Source organism: Gadus morhua, chromosome 13 (genome assembly GCF_902167405.1).
Source record: "Gadus morhua chromosome 13, gadMor3.0, whole genome shotgun sequence".
Lineage (NCBI taxonomy): Eukaryota > Metazoa > Chordata > Actinopteri > Gadiformes > Gadidae > Gadus > Gadus morhua.
Window position 1 is genome coordinate 11,505,551 of NC_044060.1, and position 22,574 is coordinate 11,528,124.

The 22,574-nt window shown below is 45.6% G+C and overlaps 2 protein-coding genes across 6 annotated transcripts in view; both read left to right on the forward strand.

Annotated features, from left to right (window-relative positions):
* tacc1 (transforming, acidic coiled-coil containing protein 1) overlaps positions 1-18,223 on the forward strand; it is a 31,716-nt gene extending 13,493 nt beyond the window's left edge. For 2 of the 5 annotated variants that reach the window (XM_030374436.1, XM_030374434.1), the window contains exons 2-13: positions 5,074-5,180; positions 9,483-11,112; positions 11,870-11,930; positions 12,871-13,060; positions 13,485-13,549; positions 13,803-13,937; positions 14,375-14,451; positions 14,605-14,648; positions 15,058-15,221; positions 15,317-15,423; positions 15,939-16,059; positions 16,231-18,223. In XM_030374436.1, coding sequence (XP_030230296.1) covers positions 9,551-11,112; positions 11,870-11,930; positions 12,871-13,060; positions 13,485-13,549; positions 13,803-13,937; positions 14,375-14,451; positions 14,605-14,648; positions 15,058-15,221; positions 15,317-15,423; positions 15,939-16,059; positions 16,231-16,296 — 2,592 coding nt within the window. In that variant the 5' untranslated portion in view covers positions 5,074-5,180; positions 9,483-9,550 and the 3' untranslated portion in view covers positions 16,297-18,223. Of the gene's footprint in view, positions 1-2,888; positions 3,581-5,073; positions 5,229-9,482; positions 11,113-11,869; positions 11,931-12,870; positions 13,061-13,484; positions 13,550-13,802; positions 13,938-14,374; positions 14,452-14,604; positions 14,649-15,057; positions 15,222-15,316; positions 15,424-15,938; positions 16,060-16,230 lie in introns of those variants that run through there. The other 3 variants (XM_030374431.1, XM_030374432.1, XM_030374433.1) reach the window with 3 other exon arrangements.
* A 779-nt stretch (positions 18,224-19,002) lies between these two features.
* Positions 19,003-22,574, forward strand: part of loxl2a (lysyl oxidase-like 2a) — a 29,175-nt gene continuing 25,603 nt past the window's right edge. The window contains exons 1-2 of the mRNA XM_030374439.1: positions 19,003-19,167; positions 21,455-21,781. Coding sequence (XP_030230299.1) covers positions 21,487-21,781 — 295 coding nt within the window. The 5' untranslated portion in view covers positions 19,003-19,167; positions 21,455-21,486. The remainder of the gene's footprint in view (positions 19,168-21,454; positions 21,782-22,574) is intronic.

Consider the following 22,574-nt stretch of genomic DNA (forward strand, 5'->3'; position numbering starts at 1 on the left):
AGGTTATGGCCATATCTGTTATTTATTCTTTTTTTATTATTTTATAGCATTTTTCTGTTGAGCCTTTCTTATTCATATCCTTCCAATTTGATAGGGGCTAGTTTTCCTTGAAAACGTTGGTTATGTAAAATAACACAATGTAATACACTCTGATACCACTAGATGGAGCCGGCAACCCTTCCAACTCATCCATAACTATTAACACTCACAGCCACAGCATTCAACCTTTCAAACAATGTTCAGAGAGGGGTGGCCAGTTGATTCAGTAAGACAAATCTCATGTCTTTGCCTATTTCTGGCAATACTAAAATAGCTGTTATTTAACCATTCAGCCTGAGTGTTGTCAAGTATTTTATTCTCTAACACAGTTACTCAGGTGGATATGCTATGCTGTTGATTTATTGCCATCAGCACATTTGTTGTCTTAACATTTACATTTCAATCCAATGAGCTGTGCTGTTAATGGCTATTATTTCAGAGCTGCTGTGCTAAATAAATCTATTTAGAGGAAGTATAACACTGTGTCACCATTGTGTCAGTTGAAATCTAAGCTGCCAAGAAATATAGGTGCTCACGTAATGTGTAGGCCACTATAAACCTGTGAAGCTAAACTAAGAAAAGTGATTGTTTTCCCTCTTTTTTTTGTCAGGTTCCAGTTTCTTCTTCCTGGTGAAGTTTCTGTTCTGTTTCTGTTATCTAACATCTATCAGCTTCCCCTTCTGTTTGAAATTCGAGCTCTCCATGTTTAGTTCTGCTTTGGTCACACAATGGAACGGCAAACGCAAATGTACTGCTGGGGTGTTGGTGATAAGAAAGGGAAGAGGTGCTCTCTCCTGTATGGAGAGACACACACACACACACACACACACACACACACACACACACACACACACACACACACACACACACACACACACACACACACACACACACACACACACACACACACTAGCATACAATGACCCCAGAGACACATGCATATGCTATTAATCACACCTGCTTTATTGTACCACGCACCCTAAATGTAGTGACTACTGCCTGCTTCATGTTCATACTGAGCAGCAAAAGGTCAAAACCAGAGCCCAGCAGATAAGTCGGTTGGCGGATTTATCAGAGATACATCGGTATCGGCGTATGTGTTGGCTGATATGAAAGCTTTAGAAATGTCATTACCTCTTATAAATCCTCTACTGTGGTGGTTGAACCTCTAGTCTAAACGCTTTGACTGAGCAAATCCATGTAAACACTGATAGCACTAACAGTTTGACATCATGTTCTGTGTGAAAGTTAGAAGCCCCTCCCGAGGCCCAATACAGGTATTGGTTCCTTTTAGCTCTGGGTATTAATATGATGTTGCTGTGACCCGAAGCATTGCTGGGGGGTAAGCAGCAAATTCCAAGGAGGTGCTCCACCCCCAGGATGCCAAGATATATATATATTTAGAATAAAGGTAGATATGTGAGTCCTTTACTCCCTGATATTGGTATCTGCATCTCCCCCGAAAATCCAGTATCGGTCGGGCTTTAGAAACATTTCCCATTTGAAAGTCTGAGTGTTGTGTTGCTATGATGCTCGTTATGTTATATTGCTGCCAATGACCGCCTAGGCTCCTGGCTGACAGTAGTAATTCAGACTCCTACTAACAGTGACCCCATTGAAACAAGGCCCACAGTCTTATTAAAGGGAATCCATTGAGCTATCTTTCACTTAGAACAGAGACTCTTTGCTAATTCAGCGTTTCTAGCGATTAGCATAATTTGTTTAGTTGGTGTAGTATTTGGCTATTCCCTAAACAAAGAGACTCAGATTGAGCATGTCGGCATAGGTGAAAGTAATATCCACCCTTCGGTTGCTTGTGACTACTGAGGTGTGGCTGGGTTTTCTCTGACACTCTGAAAAAGTGTTGAAACTGGGCGTTTCAACGTCTCATATCACTGAAACATCTGCAAATAAGACAGTAAACACTGGGGGTAGATCCAGGGAGCTCCCTCATCTTTTATTACATCTAAACTACGAGCAGCCCAATATATCTGTGGGAAAGGCCCCAAGCCCCCCCAAAACCCACACGGCACATGACAAGAGAGGGCCTCCGCCCTCATCTTCTGCTCCATGATGTGGAACATCTGAGCCAGACTGGAGCCCACGTGTCTCCCTGCAAACGATATAAAATAACCCACATGCTGCTATGTGTTATTATGTGCTAATGTAGCATGATGAATCATGTAGGGTAGGCGAAGGTTTGGTCATGTGCTACAGAGGCGTAATGGAAGAACCTTGCTGTCTTGGTAATTATGGAATGTCTTATTGGTCATGGGGGGGAAGGCTAATTCTGGTAGGACGAGAGCTCCGTCCATATGAATGTCTGTTATTTGGATATATAATTTGGACTTCCTCGACTTCCCATTCAGTTCCTGTTCATCTTTAGAGGCTTCACTATAACGTTAGTGTGAGTCTTTAAGTGGCATGTAGTGTTTTTGATCGATTGTCTCCCATTTACCATGGATGTTGACTCATAGCAGATACTTCACGTCAGGTGGCTTTTTTGGTGGCTATGCCACAGAACCAGTTCCCCAGGTCTGATATGCATGCCACTGAACCAGCAGCGAGAGCAACACAGTTAACAGTTAAACAGCCTGGGGGTTGGGGTTGGGGGGGAGAGAGTGTTAAGATCCGGCCCCACATTCCTAACCGCTCTCGGGGTAGTAAAAAACCTGGAGCTCCACCAGTACAGCCTCCCTCCTCCCTCAACCCTCCTCCCTCCTTCGTCCCTCCACTGTTTGTTTTCTCCCTCTCTCCCTTCCTCGCTTGCTTCAGATTGCAAGAGCCTCCACGGCTGGAACATACCATTCCTCAAACCACAGTGGGGGGAATCTAGCGGGGCTCATTCCAGGCTGAGGCACAGCCTCTCAAGAGACACAGGCTTTCTGCCTCCCCCGTGGTCTCCCTCACAGTGGACCAGTCCGGGGAGTTTAGCAGGAGGGGCTGGGAGATGCTCAGAGAGAGAGAAAGAGAGTTGTGCTTTTTGGAAGCCAGCTGATCAGTGCTGTGGTTTTCTGCCACAGAGGCAGCGAGAGAGAGGAAACGTGACCAGAAAAGAAAGGAGGTCCTTCAGAGAGAGAGAGAGAGAGAGAGAGAAAGCAGTCAAAGTCTTTGTCATTTCAAGAAGGCATCCATAACCTGAAGACGAGAAGAAAAACATATTTTAGGAGGGAAATGCTGTCTGAGAGCCAAGAGGAGGCAGCGCTGTGAGAGAAGCTCTCTGTGGAGGATGTGAAGAACCTTAACATGCTGGCTGTTTCGAGGGGGGAAGGAAGTACACAGGAAAACAACACGCCAGGGCTGTGAACCAATCAGGCGTGATTCACACGAACCGACGACGAGGAGTAGAGCGCGAAGACAGAAGAGAAGACATGTCCTGGCTGTCCCCGGTGTCCTGGGCCAAGTGGACGTGGACGGCGGTGCGAGGTGGAGAAGGAGAAGATGGGGAAGGAGAGGAGGGAAGAGGAGAGGAAGGAGAGTACGAAGGAGAGTTTAGGCGGAGAGCAGAGGAGGAGGAGGAGGAGAGATCTCAAGGCAGCAGGCGAGTGTTTTGGCAGCATTTTTGGCCTCAAGGATTAAAAACAGAGGGGCTTTCACTGTCTGGAGGAGTGAGTGAGTGAGTGAGTGAGTGAGTGAGTGAGTGAGTGAGTGTGTGTGTGTGTGTGTGTTTCTTTGGGTTGTATTGTTTTGTTGTCTTATGAGTGAGTGTTTTTTCCTTTTCACCTGTGGAGTTGGGGAAACAATAATGTAGAGCTGGATTGAATTGATGTGTTGTTATTGTGCCTTTCTTTTTGCTTTGACGTCTAGACGACATCTGCCTCTTGTGGAGGGACATAAGTCATTTCAAATTCATGGCAAAAACCCATTCCCCCAGTGCCTTTGAAGTATAGCATGCATTTGCAGTTCTAAAGCTATTTTATGGTGCTGGATGTGATGTACTTCTCTGTTTGCGCTCCGTCAGTTGATCTTTAGTCTACAGCGTGAGAGGGCGCTTTCCTGTTTCTCTTTTACATTTGGAGGGACACTCTTGTTTACACTACAACTGCACTTTAACACCTTGGGCAGATACAAATGAGCATGGACACACACACACACACACACAGTACACACACACAGACAGACAGAGACTATGAACAATGGTTAGCAAACACACAGGCTTTCATCCCTCTGTGTTCTTGGTGACTGTGTGATGTCTTTGTTTGGCTCATCATCAGTAATTTTTTCACAAATGACGATGCTTACTGAACATAATAGTGGGGACTGACACTGGCGGTGAATCAATGTTTCAGCGATGTGTACCTAAAATAAATTCCTATTCATCTCCTAGCTATCTCAGGTCACAGGTTCCTATCAAACTATGACTGCAGTAGACGTTAATAAACGTTATAATGTAAACGGTGGCGTGATAAAAACAATGCAGCCTTCTTTAAAAAAACAAGGTGTAATGATTAACCGCCCACTTTGGTCAACAGATTGGGGTTATCACCATTGAGAATAGATAACCAGCTCAGATCCAACGGTGTATCTCTTACTACGTTTCTTTATCATTTGTTGCCTTTTCTCTGTTCCTCTTTTACACGTATACAAATGTTGTCAAACTCATCTGAATGCTGACCTATTTGACAAGCAGACAGGCATGTATGTCTTGGCTTATCCGTAACAGCAAACCAAGTCTGTTGTGTACCTCTGATCGTAGAGGGTTGTACTGATTAAAACAATTGAATATACAATTCTGGATTAAATAATGAAATAGGTGTATCGTTCCCCCTAAAGTGATTCCCTTTTCATGGCAATATCCAGTTTACTGTTCCTGCTCTTGTGGTTTATTTTAATACCATATGTTCTTGATAATGTTTATGGTTCATTCTGGTACTGTAAGTTACTGTTGATTTAACTTGGAAATACTAAACCCAGGGATCCCTTTCTATTTCCTCGCTTTCTTTCTTTCTTTCTTTCTTTCTGAAACATACTCTCTTTATCATTCTTTCTCCCCCCTCTCTCTCGTTTCTCTCTGGCTGCCCGTGGCGACAACAGCTCTGACTCAGAGGGCCATTTTGAGACCCCGGAAGCAGCCACTCCAGTCCATGCACCCCCCTCACCAAGAGAGCTGGAGAACAACAACACGCATGCAGACAACACAGGTGGGAGCCCCGCAGGAACACGTGATGGACGCACACGCACGCATGCAGGCAGGCGGACGCACACGCAAACACTAATCAGTAGCTCACTCAGATCAATCATACAAGTACGCACACAGAAACAGACACACAATAAAATGTACTCAAGTAAAGAGATATGCAAAAACAGGTGGACAGGTAGTTCAGAGAGACAGGTACTCAAAAGGACGGAAAGATACACTGGCAGGAAATCCAACAGATGGGCAGAAAAACGTTGAGAGAAAGAATTGTCAGCAGCCCTGAATGCACGCAATTCTTGAAGATGACTTCTTGTTGCCACGGCAACAAGGATCGCAGTGGTAGCCCTGGGCACGGCCTTGGACAGCCACGTTGGTTCACGTGTGTGTGCATGTGGCAGAGAGCCCGACCAGGAGACAACGGGGCTGCGCTACAATGCACTCCTTAAAGAGAAAAGGTAAACACTGCCTTTGCCCTGGAGCCAGGCACCAAATCTCTTTCCGCTCCCCGGGTCACAGTTCTGTGTGTGAACCGGCGCTGTAGTCCTACCCAGGCGGGAGTGGGAGTTTGCATGTGATCCACTCTATTATTATTATTATTATGTAAATTCCAGGCATTATGTGTGCCTTGTTTGAGACATCTCAACAGTGCTACTAGATTGCACAAATAGGTCCAGATTATATGAATAGCTCATTATTCACCATCACAGATATCTTAGACACAAAGACATTGTAGTCCGTCATCATATGAACCAATGGTAACAATGGCACGAGAAAATAAGGCCTGCTCGACAAGTGTCCCTAGAACCCATTCTGAGTGGTTAGTCCTCAGGTTGTGATGATGTAATCATGAGGGTCATTATGTAATCTAAAAACATTGGAGGAGAGGGGCCAACGGGCTTCTGTGGTAGTGGTAGGCCCCCTCCCCCTCCAGTGTTTCAGATCAGATCAACCCCGTTACACTGGGAGGCAGAGCCAAAGGGATCCTGTGGTAGTATTGTCCTTTGCCCTGGAATTCCACAGGTCAGACATAAGCTGTGACCCTGTATTGTTCCGTCTAACTGAGTGCGCTTCAGGGGGTCCCCCACTCCGAAGTCCCCTCTCTTACTGCCTTCAGTTTCTAGAACACAGCCAGGGTTGGAGAGGTGAATTGAGAAATATATATGTGGCCATGTGAGTGAGTGAGAGAGACAGTGGATTTCTACTGTCCGCTGGCGCAGAAGAGTAAGAAGGATCCTGAGGTGTAAACATGTGGTTCATGGAGCTGAGGAGCGCCGTGTGTGTGTGTGTGTGTGTGTGTGTGTGTGTGTGTGTGTGTGTGTGTGTGTGTGTGTGTGTGTGTGTGTGTGTGTGTGTGTGTGTGTGTGTGTGTGTGTGTGTGTGTGTGTGTGTGTGTGTGCCGTTACAGGGAGAACAGGGTAACTGTCGCCCATCTCCAGAAGTCTCTCTAACGTAAACACACCGTTGCTAGCCAGCTCGTCTCATGACTAAACTGAAAGGCGCGCTCCAGAACAGACAACCTGTAAATGTGGTTTAGATAGCTCAGCGCTGTCTCAGTGTTTTACCTGAAAGGCTCCACACCCACACCCACATCAGCAGTGTGCTTGTAATCACTACCCCCCCCCGGGAAGCAATGGTTACAGTTTGAATACCTACGAGCAAGTATCCATCCATTTGCAAGAGACATGCATTAATGATTGGTCTTGAGATTTGGTTAATTTACACACAGTCTCATGGGACAGTGTTGTTGTAGTGAATATGATGGGACGGTAAAATGTTCAATTGATTTAGAGATAATCAAATTTGAATGACAAAGTGGTCAGATAATTGACCAAAGATTAGTTTTCATGAAAGTAATTCTACAAATAGATTTAGCCTCAGATATGTCATTTACTTTTCCCATGCCGTCCCACTCTCCCTCTCATTTTCTCTCCTTCTCTACATCTCTCGTGCACGCACACCCAGGACTCGTTTTATCACTTCTTACACATTCACAGACAAAGCAGAGGAAGACATCGTTGGTCAAAGAAAAGCACCCTATATTGTGAAACAGGCTTATAACAAAGCCCGTTTTTCTTTGAACAGTTCTCTGTATATAGGCATGTTTGAGCACATCTAAATTCTCTAAATCAAATCTGTGCTTTGTCGTTAACACGATGTGCCGCATTGATGTGGATATAAATAAGCCAGGCAGTCTTTCGTCTCCTAGCAACATAATATCGCATGAAAGTGGTGAGAATGACAGACGTGGTGGAATATGCTGTCATCTCTGTGGCCCTCTCCTGGTGTTATTTACTACAGTCTGTCTGCTGTTCTGCTGCTCATCACACAAAAATATACATTTTCTTTTAATAACTGTACAGTGCGGTTATCATACTGTCCTCCACTACCATTATCTCCAATTGACATTATATTTAAAGTAAAACATCGCCATGGTGACATTAGAAATGTTGGTTATTACACGCCACCTCGGTGGCTGCCCGACTCCACATAAGGGACTTTTCTTGGGCTCATCTAAACAAAGGACGCAGGGTGGTGGTGTTAAATCCGGTTAATTATACGTTTTAATACCGATGGCTAGGGCGCTCCACTGCCATGCAGGAGCTCTCTTTCTGACTGTGTGGGGTGACGGCTGGTCTAACCTGTGCACACTGATTACTCAATGGGCAACAGGTGTGCAGCCTCAACCAGCCCCAGAGTCCAATCAGACACCGCCAGGTGAGGCTGCTTCAACGAGGGCTGAACGGTTTGGGGAAATAATCGAATTGCGATTCTTTTGACCAATATTGCGATTTAATGTGCGATTTTATGGCGTCACATTAGTGCCATAATTCACTAATGTAATAAAAGATGCATTCGGGCGTATTACATTATTCCACACGCGTAGATATTAACTGCGAGCGCGCAAATGATCTCTGCGCGCGCAAAACAGCCTCTCGCGCGCGCAAATTACCTCAGCGCGCGCAAAACCTCTCGCGAAAGATGTTTTTACGCTCTCGCTCGAATTTAATTTTGGCACTATGGGGGAGGGAACCAAGGCAGGGCGATACGTGAAACGGCCAAACGTGATTGGCCGTTTCTGAAGCGCGATATTTGATTGACAGCCCTCCTCACATTCAATTCTGAATTGTACAGTAAATGGCTGAACGTATTGTAACTCCAGATTCTATGAGTATAGGCGCAGCCTTTGAAGTGTCGGCCTCATTGTCCTTTAAATAGCTGAAGAAAAGCTGTTTATTGGGAGCAGAACGTCCGCCGGCGCCCGACTATATCTGCGAAATGCGGACGTCGTTGAGGCACGCCGCACGCGGACGTTATTGAGGCCCACGCTGTTGGTGGTCGGGGATTACAAATTTTCAGTGCTACGGCTCACGCCTAGGGATAACCCAATATCGATAGCCTTAAAAGGCTGCCCCTATACTCATAGAATCTAGAGTTACAATAAGTAACTATCGTTTCAGCCATTAACTGTACAATTCAGAATTGAATGAGAGGAGAGCTGAGGAGGGCTGTCAATCAAATATCGCGCTTCAGAAACAGCCAATCATAGGAAAGCCCGCCCTGCCTTGGTTCCCTCCCCCATAGTGCCAAAATTAAATCGAGCGAGAGCGTAAAAACATCTTTCGCGTGAGGTTTTGCGCGCGCTGAGGTAATTTGCGCGCGCGAGAGGCTGTTTTGCGCGCGCTGAGGTAATTTGCGCGCGCGAGAGGCTGTTTTGCGCGCGCAGAGATCATTTGCGCGCTCGCAGTTAATATCTACGCGTGTGGAAAAATGTAATACGCCCGAATGCATCTTTTATCACATTAGTGAATTATGGCACTAATGTGACGCCATACGATTTATTAAAATTATTAAGTTCCTTATGTTGGGTATTATTCACCAAAAAATAAATAAATCATTCTTTAGCATGACCAACACAACATTGGAAGCAGTCAACTTAAAAACTGCTCTTTCCTTTAGGCCACGCCGATGTGTTGAGATTAATTTATATTATAAACCTTCCAGTCAGTAACGGTAACAAATCACTTTCTTTTCTTTTTTTTAATCGCAGCCTTTGCAATTTGCATACCGCGTTCTATAACATCGCGATTTTGATTTGTATTTGATTAATCGTTCAGCCCTAAAACCAGCACACACACACACACACTCACTCACTCACTCACTCACTCACTCACTGACTTTATGTTTAGATTTGATTGTCCAGACCCCACAAACAGCAGATTCTTAAAGGCACAAAATTACTTTTGGTGTCCAATGGTTTACTTCTTCTGTGCTGACTGGTGTTTGTCTCGTCTCCGGTCCTTTCCAGATTGGGAACCGGAAGAACACCTGGTAGTTACCGTACCTGCGGGTGTAGAGGACCCATTACTCGGGGTCATGGGTCAAGACGAGCCGGCGGCTGCACTGGTTGCCTCGCTGGACATCAAAATCCAAACCCAGAAGGAGGAAGAACCAGAGGAGAGAACCCCCCATACCTCGGCCTCCTCCGCGAGAGCCCCAGACACACTTCCGACTGAGGGAAAGCCGGAAATATTAGATGAACCAAGCACAACTCAAACTGTATTACCGCCCCGAGAGCCAACGCCACCTCCTCCACCAGCTCAAGCTCCACCAGCTCAAGCTCTGACTCCACCACCAGCTCCAGTTCAAGCTCCAGCTCCAGCCCCAGTATTCGCTGCCCCAGCCCAAGCTCCTGCTCCAGCCCCAGTATTTGATGCCCCAGCCCCAGCTCCTGCCCCAGCCCCAGTATTTGATGCCTCAGCCCTGGCTCCTGCCCAAGCCCCAGTATTTGATGCCCCAGCCCTGGCTCCTGCCCCAGCCCCAGTATTTGATGCCCCAGCCCTGGCTCCTGCCCCAGCCCCAGTATTTGATGCCCCAGCCCCAGCTCCTGCTCCTGCCCCAGCCCCAGTATTTGATGCCCCAGCCCTGGCTCCAGATATGAACACAGAGCCGGAGGAGGCCTCCACCGAGGCCAGTGGGCCTCCAGGCAGCACGCATCCAGACCCGCCTGCGGAGACCCTCCCCGCCGCTGACCCTGAAACCCAGCTCAAAGGCCCCCTCAGCCACACGGAGCCCCCCCCGACCACACCGGCCCCTAAGCCCAAGCTCACGCCCCTGAAGATGAACGCAGCGCGGGATGAGACCCCCCGCGAGGACGAGCAGGCGGAGCTTCAGCCTCCCCAGGCCAACTACAAGTTCGACCCGGATCAGCTGGACGACAGCTTTAACCCCTTCATGAGCGGCGGATCCAAGATCCAGAACACGCCCCCGCCCTGCGACCCCGCGTTCCGGCCCAGACTAGAGCCCATCGGCTCCGCGTCCGAGCCCGTGGTCAAAGAAGCGGAAATGCCGGCGGAGGCGCCGGAGATGCCGGTGGAGGCCAAGGCTGTGAAAATGGAGTTTGGTCTGGACGAGGGGGAAGTCACGAAGCCGCCCCCCAAGAGGCTAGGCGGGAGGAAGACGGCCACTAAAGTCCCCGGTAAGAAAGTAAGACCCAAGGTAGCGGGAGGTTCCGGCAAACCGGCCCCAGAACCCACAGTACCCGACGAGGTTCCCAAGCCGGCCCCTGAGCCAGCAGCAGCGGCTGCATCCATCACGGCGTCGGACCCCGGGAGCCTGGACGACGTTCCCATTCCCAAGTCGAAGAACACCTTTGACCCAAGCCAGTGGGACGACCCCGACTTCAATCCTTTCGGGAGCAACAGCGCAGTGGGCAGCTCCCCCACGCCTCCCAAGTCCTCCTATCAATTCGATCCGGACAATTTTGACGATTCTGTGGACCCCTTCAAGCCCTCCAAGGGACTGAGCAACGAGGAGCCCACCGTGGGGGCGCCTCCGCCCGAGAGCAAAGTCACCGAAGTGGCCAAGGAGAAAGCGACGCCTCAGCCAGAGAAGAAAGTCAGACAACTCCCCAAGAAAAACAAGGAGCGGTCAGTCACGTAAGTTTGTGCCGTCCCTTGATTTAAATGCCCCATAGAAGCACGGTGTGCTGAGCTAGCCACACTGTATGGAGAGCTGAAACCTAACTGCTCAACCACAAATAACAAAGCCTCTGGCCTACTTTTGAGACCCTGCACCAGAAAACAATCCTTGGAAGCATGCCAAACAGTTAGTGCATGTTATTCCGAGTGTTTATATGTTTACATATTTATAAATATATAAAGACTTAATTGTCCACAGCTCTGATGGCACATCTATTCTCAGCTCACACAGGCCTGTTCAAGGCGAGACATTCCCCAGATTCTAATTTTAAGTATCTTAACACGCCGCGTCACTCACTGGCCCTCGTTTCTCTCCTCTCCGTCCTTTCTTTTTCCTCCCATCACTCTCTCCCATCACTTTCTGCATCCCTCTATCCTTCATTATTTTCTTCATCCTGCCTCTATCCACCTGCTTTGGTTCTCCTCCTCCTCCTCCTCCTCCTCCTCCTCCTCCTCCTCCTCCTCCTCCTCCTCCTCCTCCTCCTCCTCCTCCTCCTCCTCCACTGCTGTCCTCAGGACCTCTGAGCGGGCCAAGCTTTTCTGTTTTCCGTTGTAAGTAGCCTTTCAATGCCTTCTGCACTCTGTCATTCTCTCTCACTGGCTGTCTGCGCTCTCTCACACCTGCTCCCATGCATCTGTGTTTCAATTTGATATTGTTGAGTGGAAACACTTGACAAGTTAGTTATACTTTTGTTCTTGTGCTGCCTTTTTATAGGAACGCCTGCAAGACCAAGAACATTGAGAATCAAACCTCGGTCCCTGATGTTTGCAGTCAGGTAAAGTGTGTTTGTGTATGTGTCGGTTTCAGTGTGTGTGTGTGTGTGTGTGTGTGGGAGGAAAGAATGCCGCTGAGTAATAAAAAGTGTTCAAGTGTCACTGCAGTAAGGTGGACTTTCAGCTGAACACACACACGCACCACGCAGGCACCCAACCAAACAGACTGCGCAGGCACCCACCCAAATACACCACGCAGGCACCCAACCAAACAGACTGCGCAGGCACCCACCCAAATACACCACGCAGGCACCCAACCAAACAGACTGCGCAGGCACCCACCCAAATACACCACGCAGGCACCCAACCAAACAGACTGCGCAGGCACCCACCCAAATACACCACGCAGGCACCCAACCAAACAGACTGCGCAGGCACCCACCCAAATACACCACGCAGGCACCCAACCAAACACGCACGCAGCTGAGATAAGCATCCGTGTGTCCAGCTCTGCAGTGTTCTTGGTTTCAATATAGTCTCACTTTGACTCAGCTCCCATTAGGGAGACGGTACCTCCCACCCCTAATCACACACGGTTGTGTTTGCATTATGGTTGAAATGGTTTAGCATTGGTTTAGAGAGGGGGTATTAGGTTCTACACATCCAGGTAGTAAAGTAGGAAGTTTAGGTATAAGTAGCTGGTTCAGTCTAGGAATTAGGTTGGAGAGTTGGCTAGGTTTAGGTATTGGGTTATAGATATTTAGGTCTACTTGGTAGGAAGTTTAGGTATTAGAATATCTAGATGGATGAGTTTAAGTATTGGGTCAGGGAGGTGGTTTAGGTATTAGTTTAGCTTGGTGGTTATGTTTAGGTATTAGGTTAGAGAGGTGGTGTGGGTATTAGTTAAGTTAGGATACTTGTTTTGTTAGTAACATATGTTTACATTGGAAAGGTACCTGATGTGGTTGAGTGGACCGTTGACATCTTCGAATGTGTCTGCAGGAGGAGGATGAGGTTATTGTTGTGGCTCCAGACATGACTCACAGAGTCCATCACGCCACGGATGAGGAGAAGCTAGCTTCCACCGCCATCATGGGTCAGACGGCGGACCTACAGGAGGACAAGGCGGACACACAATGCAGTAAAGGACTGGTCACCACTCAGCCCAGCAGTGACATCACCATCACCAATGGTATTTACAGTATGGCTCTGCTGTGGTCCGTCAGATCATGGTCGAACGATTAGATGGTACACACAGAAATGAGGCGTGCTGCTGGGATTTTAGTTAAGGTTGAACTGACGCTTATATAATCGGAATCTGATACTGATGTACCAACACGCATCCATGAATCACAGTCTCTTTCAGTCTAATTCTGGAGGCTATAGGCGGTGTACTGGCAGAGGGAATAGACCAAGTAAATTTGTGTGGGATAAGAGTTGTTTTTGAAATTGTATAAAGCTCAGGGAATTGGTGCCATGCAACAAGCTTGTACTTTTGATATTTTTTAACATTAGTATTTATGGTATCCAATGAAATGGCATTCAAAAGGATATATTCAAAAAATAATGTAAGAAATGTCTACCCTTAGTTTCATACCCACTTGGCTTGTCTGTAGGGCCCAAGATGACAACATCAGACATCCTGGAGGATGATGACCCCTGCAGTCTGAAACGCCAAATAGTAGGTTCCATAACTATGTCATGTACTGCCTCATTAACACACATTTTAAAAAAATGTATATAAAAAATATTCTTTGACATGTCATTTAGCTATATTTCAATATTATGCAATATATTTAGATTTAGATACTTAGATCTACATATATAAGAACAAATCTTTTCTCTACTGATTTTTTCTCTACTTTTCTCTACTACTCTGTTTACACCAAGTCCCTTGTTTTAACGGTTTACCTCTTGTCAACTCTGATGTTCAGAGCAAGGAGCTCCCTGTGAAGCAGCTCCCCAAGGTCCCGTCCAGCGAGGACCAGGACACCCTGATCTTCACCCAGGACGGCCTGCCTCTCAGTGAGATGGACAAGGCTGCCGTGCTCACCCTCATCAGGGAGGAGGTGGGTCATCATCTCACACACACAAACACGCCCATGCACGCTGTGGCAACCCGCCACGTTGAGCGAAGCACCTCCTCCCAAACAGGACACCATTTCGTTGGTGAAAAGCCACAAAAAGGCATGTTTATTACAGAACATAAAAGTCTCTCAAAACACAAATAACGTAAACCTCGGGAGGAATCAACGGTCCCCTCCTTCGTGGGTGGAATCCCGTCACCCACGAGGACCGGTCTCTCCTTGCAGGAGCTCCAGGGCTGGGAGAGCCCCGAATGAGTGGAGAAGCGGGCTATTTAAGCCCTGCTTCTCCACTTGTTCTTCAGGTGCTCTGAATATCCTTAATTGGCCTGGGCCGGGTTGCCACACTGCGCACAAACACACACGCCTTCTCCAAGCAGTTGATACCTTATAAGCTAACCTTTACTTTTGTCCTGGATCAGATCATCACTAAGGAGATGGAGGCCAACGACTGGAAACGGAGGTACGAGGAGAGCCGAGAAGAGGTGATGGAGATGAGGTATGGATCTCTCACATTCAGTTCAATTCATGGCTCTATGGTTTGTTTTTTAAAAAATAATGTTTGGAAATATTTAGTATTTATATATGCATGTAATTTAAAACAAATAACATATTGAAGACTGTACTATATGGGGATATGTTATATTTACAGGAAAATAGTTGCAGAATATGAGAGAGCTGTTGCACAGATGATTGGTGAGTAATGTCGCCCCCTGGTGGAATATTTCCTTTTATAGCATATTTTTCAATGTTGATAATCATCCATGTGACGTACTGTATCCTTTTCTATCTGTTACCTATCTCATTAGGTTAGGTTAGGTGATCAAATCCAAGCACACTTGACCAGTATAACAATTTAAGCCTCACAGATGCTAAAAGAAATTCTATCCACACGTGTAAAAATGTAATTTGATGCAGATCTATGACATAGATCTTTAATTTGTCATTTAATATCATGTTCTTCACTCTTTCAATATTCCATATATGTGACGCTTGTCCCACTGTTTTGCGATTAGCCGTCGCACTAAACACAGTATCTCAGTAGTCATGCTCATTAACAATCAGGGATTTCTCACCGGTTGTGATTGTGCTTGGTCGCCACCAGAGGATGAACAGCAGCAGAAGTCCCTGTCTGGCAACAAGACGGTCAGGCAGCTGACCATGGAGAGGGACCAGGCCATGGCCGACCTCAACTCTGTGGAGCGCTCCCTCTCCGATCTCTTCAGGAGGTACGAGAACCTCAAGACGGTCCTGGAGGGATTCAAGAAGGTCAGTCCAAGTTTAAGTCAGGCCGTCGTCGAAGAACTAGCACCAGCCGTCATCCTTTCACCGAGAGCTAAGAGACCCGTTTCTCTGCTCCCTAGAACGAGGAGGTGCTGAAGAAATGTGCGCAGGAGTACCTGATGAGGGTCAAGCAGGAGGAGCAGCGGTACCACACACTCAAGATCCACGCCGAGGAGAAACTCGACAAGTAAGAGAGATTTGGACCGGAAGATCTCCCCGGTTAAACCATATCCTGTAGGTGATTAGTTTGAACAGATTGACTAAAACTGAGCTTTAAACATCTGCTAACATATTAGGAGATGCTTTTCATTGAAAGCAAAGTACATTGGATATAGGTAGCTTAAGAGCAGGTATGGGGTCGGGGGTCTTGCTATAAGGTAGGTAGCAGACATTGGGGATCGAACCCAGAATCACGACACATTAAATAATTCACTATCCTTCTCCCACACTACCCTATGCCCTATCTTGGTCCTTAAATCTAGATAGGGCTAAGAAAATTGATAATGTAATGAGGGAAAAAGTTTTTGAATGATTCCTCAGAAAAAACAACTTTTGATGATTTATCATTTTAAATATTTTTGGAAGAAATGAACATGCAATTTCTCCACTTTTTACGATGGTGTCGTCTGTACCATTTATTTGAAGTCATGTCCCACGTATGGCCACAAGTGTCCAATCTTCTTTGCCCTGTATTCTCCGCAGGGCCAGCGAGGAGATAGCCCAGGTGAGGACCAAGGCTGCCTCTGAGGGCGTGGCCCTGGGAGCCAGCCTGAGAAAGGAGCAGATGAAGGTGGACTCCCTGGAGAGAGCTGTCCAGCAAAAGGTAGTAGAACTCCCCGTCGAAAATAACACATCTGCTGGCCTTTAATTACAGTCTGGCACGGTTCGAAAGTCTCTCTCTATCTTTCCACATTTTTTCCTATCCACATGTTCCACTCAACAATTCCTTTTGAAGTCTTCATATGTGGATAACCCTCTCCCCCGTCTCCCACAGAATCAGGAGATTGAAGAATTGACCAAAATCTGTGATGAACTGATTGCCAAACTGGGAACAGACTGAAGGGCATTGGATCAAGCCAGGATCCCCAGACCATTTTCTCTTCCACCTGGCATGTAAATAGTACACAAGCACGCATTGGCACAAATTATTTTCCGTTTGGAGAAAGAAATTGTATACCTTTTTTTTTTTTGCTTCAATAAATACGAGATGGCAATATTAAAGCTGAAGATACACATTTTCTGTCAGCGTTTACAAAGGCAAATGGTGTCATATCATTGTCTTTATCATAGACATATATTTTTTAATAAGTACTATTGAGACACGTGTTGTTTACTTACTCCACGTTTTGTGTGAGACCTATAGGTCTATAACATAGATGGGGTCAGGCTAACAGAGATCTAGTGTTCTGGCATCTTCTGGCAGGACGAAAAGCAGAAAAATACATGGACAACTTCCATGTGGCCATGCAATCATTTCTATTCAAGAATACTATTGATGTTCAAATCCTAAATTATCAATACACAATACACTCTGTTTAATCACATCCCATTTTAACTTAATCCTCCTTAATCAAGCAGGAGGAATGAGGATTAAATGTGTCTTTTAGATGCAATCAGTTTTTTGGCAGAATAAACTCTTATTGACCCCCTTCTTAGGCCAGTCTAAAGGCTAAATGTGGACAAAATTACAGAACGAAAACCCACACACGCCCACTGAGCAATTGGATCCCATTTTATACTACATGTATCATTAAAAATAACATTTAAATGTATGTGGGAGAGATGTGTGCAATATGTCTTCATAAGTCGACAAAAATAATAAGTATGTCATACTGGGAGGCAGCCTAGACTGATTAACTTATTTTTGGTCTATAGTGTAATTTGTAAAGTTGATGATATCATATTTCACAGGGAAGGATTAGCTAGTATAAAGTATATATAAACCGACCACAGTATGTTATGCTTGTACACTTTTTTTCATCTTGAAGTATTGTTTCTTGACTTCCTTTCTAAGTGCAAATATGCAAGTGCTATTTATGTCTTGGCACATAGTATTATTTGTGCTACTATTTGTATCAAAAGTGAAATTCTCCACAATCTAGTAAATAATTTGCCTTTTGGATTCTACCTGACAATTCTGCATTGCTAGATACATACAAACATACATGATATGGCCCTACATTTGTATAAATATTTTAATTGTTTAATGGAGCACCTAAAAAGACATACACAGATCATCAGTTATATTGTTGCATATTCATTTTGCATGATTTGAAGTGTATTTAGGTATAAAAGAAACATGTCTTTTATAAACCAGTAATCTTTTTGAGATAAAAACTCTATATTGTCTAAAATGAAGGTATTTTTTTTTCTTTTTCTGTAAAACCAACTGTTGCTAATGTGCCTTTTGTTTCGTTTTTGTTTTCTGTGAAGAAAACTTGTGCCAATCTCTTTGCCAACTTTGGTTCTGAATCTGATGCCAACGTTCCACTCACAAACTATCCAGCACAAAGTAGGGAGTTGTTAGGACATTGAATAACTGCACTTTTAGATTTCAAAGCAGGGTTATACTGGTTCATCAAAAGACCATGTGAATATATATTTTTTCAGATTCCACCAAGTTATGTCCTGGTCTAATCTCAATGTTACAGCACAAGGGTTGGGTCAATTAAGGAACTGTTTATAACTTAAATTAAGGTGTGTTCATGGATCAAAACAATCAACTGCCAAATGCTGTTGCAAAATCACATTGGTTTCAATATGCGTGTTATCCTATCGTGTCAGCTTTGCATTTGTTTAAAGGTGCTTTTGAAATGGGAAAAAAACATTGTGACAGTACAATTTGTGTATATTTTATACTAAAATGATATGCATTTTTGTCTTTAATGTTTATAAAATGCCAGAAGTGAATACGCCAGATTGTATGTTAACCGTTTATATTTTGTGCATAAAGCATTCCTAAATAAATGTTGAAGGTATAAATGCTACTTGCCAGTTTGATTGAATGGTACAACTTGTATTTCTGCATCGCTACATTGTGTGTGTGTGTGTGTGTGTGTGTGTGTGTGTGTGTGTGTGTGTGTGTGTGTGTGTGTGTGTGTGTGTGTGTGTGTGTGTGTGTGTGTGTGTGTGTGTGTGTGTGTGTGTGTGTGTGTGTGTGTGTGTGTGTGTGTGTGTGTGTGTGTATTGCATTAATTTAGATTCATCCTGATCGGTGAGGCTTTTCATTGCAACAGACAAAAAGTCCATCGGGTCTATATCTTATGACCACTAGGTGGGGTAATAGGATTCCATTGCATGCCAGTCAAAGTGGGAAAGTACCGTGTCAGACCCACAAAATAGTTCTTGATTTGCAGCGTGATTTAGCACATCATGGTTTTGTATTAAATCATTAAGTAACGTTAATCCACATTGCTGCCAATACTTTTGGGTATGCAGTTCTGACAAGAAGTCTTATGGCATCTTGACCTTTTTTCTTCATTCAAGTAACCTCATTGAAAAAATCTCATTCGCTTCGATCGATCGTTTTAATCAATTGTCTGATTAATTAATTTGAAAGTTAAGAGCTGCAGTACGTGTAGACGATCACGCACCCGGCCATTGTGAAGGTCTACTCACAGTATGCTTACAGTTTTTTCCATCGCCTGCCAAGTCGTTGTTTTCGTAACCCCTCTTCCGTCGACGTAGGGCGGGGCTAGGATACAGGGACGACTGCTGATTGGTGCATCACTCATTCTACGAGTGGGACTGGCGCTTCGTGACAACCCCTTAACTATGAGCTTTAACAGATGAGCGCCCAGTGTGTGCAGAAAATCTATTCAAGTGCCTATTTCCAATATCATCCAAGTTACAAAGTAGGCATTTAAGACGGCTTTTTCTCGTCTGAGGACGGCTACGTGAGGAGCTTACTTCCCATTCTCCGTTTTGCTAAGTAAGTAGTCATAGTCCAACTTTGTATAACTTTTGATAATTTATGATTAGGTTCAGTTCTTAAACGCTTGTTCGGGGAAAAAAATGGGCTTCAATTGCATGTATGACATTGGATTACACTTTCCATTTCCAACTCCGATTTGATGTTTATTGTTTAGATTGTGATACATAAGTCTTGATAATTGCTATCATTTGTACATGTTCATTGTTTCAGTAATTCATTGGTAGGTGTAGCCAAATCAACTTTATCCATGGGATAAGTCCACTGAGGGAGCTGAACTCCAGAGTAGCATTGGTATCAGATGTGCTTATTGCTAAAACTTTATTATGTGGAACAAATAATTAATATAGACATGGTCTTCGCCTTTGCAAAGAAAAATGTATATGATCTGTCGTATTTCAGTTTATATAATGGATTTTATAGTAATACGATTATAATAAAGAGTGATTAATGAATCACTCTTTATTATAAGTCTCTGTCTCCAATGGTGAATTAGAATACATCTAAGAATATACACAGAAAGAGAGGCAGCTCTAATTCTGTGAAGTCTTGCCTCACTTTCCTCATCCAATACAAGTCTACTGGATTATAAGTGTGCTTCTCTTTCCTCAGAAAGTGCAGTTCAACCCTGTCAGTTAAACTTGTCCCTAATGACATCATTTTGACCACCTTCTCCCCTCTCTGACTTTGACCACCGGCTATAATTGCTTTCACTTCCTCCCGTCCCCTCCCCTCTACTCCTCTTCACTGGCCTCATTCCCGCCTCCCCAGAAGTCCTCTCCCGCAGGGGTTTTGGTTCCTGCATGACACTTTTACGGGTTGAAATATGGAGGTGAGGAGAACATTCCCCTCCTTTCCTATACTGCCCCTGGGCCCTGGTAGGCCGAGAGATAACAGCAGCCACGTATAGCCCGGACTGCGCCCTTCACCAGGATTCCACATTTGTTCTTCGTTAGACTGTCAGAGAGAGAGAGAGAGAGAGAACAAGAGATGGGCGGGGAGAGGGAGAGCGGGAGAAAGAACAAGAGAGGGAGAGAGATAGAGCACAACAGAGGGAGAGAGAGAGAGAGAGAGAGAGAGAGAGAGAGAGAGAGAGAGAGAGAGAGAGAGAGAGAGAGAGAGAGAGGGAGAGAGAGATAGAGACAAGAAGAGAGAGGCAGAGAGGAAACGAGAGAGAACAAGAGGTGGACGGGAGAGGGAGAGCAAGAGAAAGAACAAGAGAGGGAGAGAGATAGAGCACAACAGAGAGATAGAGCACAACAGAGGGAGAGAGAGAAACAGAGAGGGAGAAAGAGAGCAAGAGAGGGAGAGGGATAGGGAACAAGAGAGAGATAGAGCACAACAGAGGGAGAGAGAGAAATAAATAGGGGGAGAGAGAAACAGATAGGGAGAGAGAAACAGAGAGGGAGAGAGAGAAACAGAGAGAGAGCAAGAGAGGGAGAGGGATAGGGAACAAGAGAGAGAAAGAAAGAGTAAGAACCCGAGAGCGAGAGAGGAAGAGAAAGAGGTAATGAGAGTTAAGATGTATCTTATTTAACTTCTTATGCTTTGGCAATGCAAATGTTATACGTTTTCCAATGGAATAAATCCCTTTGCATCTGGAAACAGAGAGAGAGAGAGAGAGAGAGAGAGAGAGAGAGAGAGAGAGAGAGAGAGAGAGAGAGAGAGAGAGAGAGAGAGAGAGATGCAGAGTTAGGAGAGACGTTCCCCAGTCTATCCCTTAGGCTCACAAGTATTTCATCTTCCTCTTTCTCTCCACCTTCTCCCCTTCTAATTTGTCTTTATCTGTGTATCTTTCATCCACTGGCATCCCAGACCCGCTGGCTCTGCCACTGAGAGTCTGGGCTGTTCTGTGGCTTCTGACTGTTGACCTTGCTGAGCGCTTGTGTTCAGTGGCAGAGACTGGCCAAACGTGACCGGTGGCTGCTAACTGACTGTACGCGTCTTTCTACATAAATCCCCAATGATCTCACAACCAGGCCTCGTCTGCCATACGCTGCTGTACTGCAAATTGCTACCTGCCTTTACCGACATTGAAAGAAAAAAAACATTTAGCCCTTTAAAATTGCCATGTATTTTAGCTTGAGTTAGTTTAGGTTACTGTAAAAGGCTTTGATATCTGGGTCCTCTGCCACAAAATGGAGAACACTGCAGCCATACAAAAAATAGCATTGAAATAGTGCAAGAAAGTGCAGTGCAGTAAAGTAGAGTTGAAAAGAGTATAATAGACTAAAGTTGTATAAGGCTGCCAGCCTACCGCATAACGAAAATCATCATGTCCTTTCAGGGGGTTTCTGTCAGGAGGGTCTTCCCCGCATCATGCTGCACACACTTTCCAGCCGCCGCCTGCCCTCAGCCCCCCTACTGCTGCTGGCGTGGTGGGCACTGAGTCTGGCCCAGGCCGACCCTAACGCCACCCCCACCATCCAGCTCCGTCTGGCCGGGGACAAACGCAAGCACTACGAGGGCCGGCTGGAGGTTTACCACAGCGGAGAGTGGGGCACGGTGTGCGACGACGACTTCACCATCTACGCAGCCCGGGTGGCGTGCAGGGAGCTGGGCTACCTGGACGCAGAGGCCTGGACGCCGTCGGCCAAGTACGGCCAAGGACAGGGTGAGAGAGAGAGAGAGAGAGAGAGAGATCATTCAGACAGACAGAGAGGTTATTTTGTGATCCAATGACAGAAACCTGGGGAATCCATCTGGTCAACCTTGTTCTTTAGACTCGAAGCTTGAACTTTGGGACTTTGCTTATTTTTCTTTCTTCGATGTGTTTATTTTGTTTTACTTACGTTGGAAGAATACTTTTATAATTATAAGTGTGAATCTCCAAGCCAAACACAACTTCCTAAAAAATCTCCCCTAAAAACACACGCGCGATCACACACGCGCACGCACACACACACACACACACACACACACACACACACACACACACACACACACACACACACACACACACACACACACACACTCTCCAACCTCTCCAAACACACACACATACACACTTTTGTCAGTGATATATAAATATCTGTACAGACAGTTTCATGTGTTCCATGAAAATCCCTTCAATCCCTTCTCCAGTCTGTCTGTCTGTCAGGCTGTTAATGACCTGGGGGCCTATGTGCTTTCCCCATTAAATCACAGACATACTTATCAGCACTTGTGTGAATGTGTGAGTGAGAGACAGAAAGAGAAAGTGTGTGCGTGTGTGTGGCGCCCGCCTGCACGTGTGTGTGTGTACGCGTGTGTGTGTGTCTTGTGGGAAAGAGGGGGGTGGCTAGATGAAATGAGCGGGGAAGCCAGGCACTCAGACGTCCGCTCATCGTTCCACATTGTTCCGTGTAGGAATAACTTTATGGCTTTACATTAACTGTCACGCTTCCAAACACACTGTTAGAGCGTGC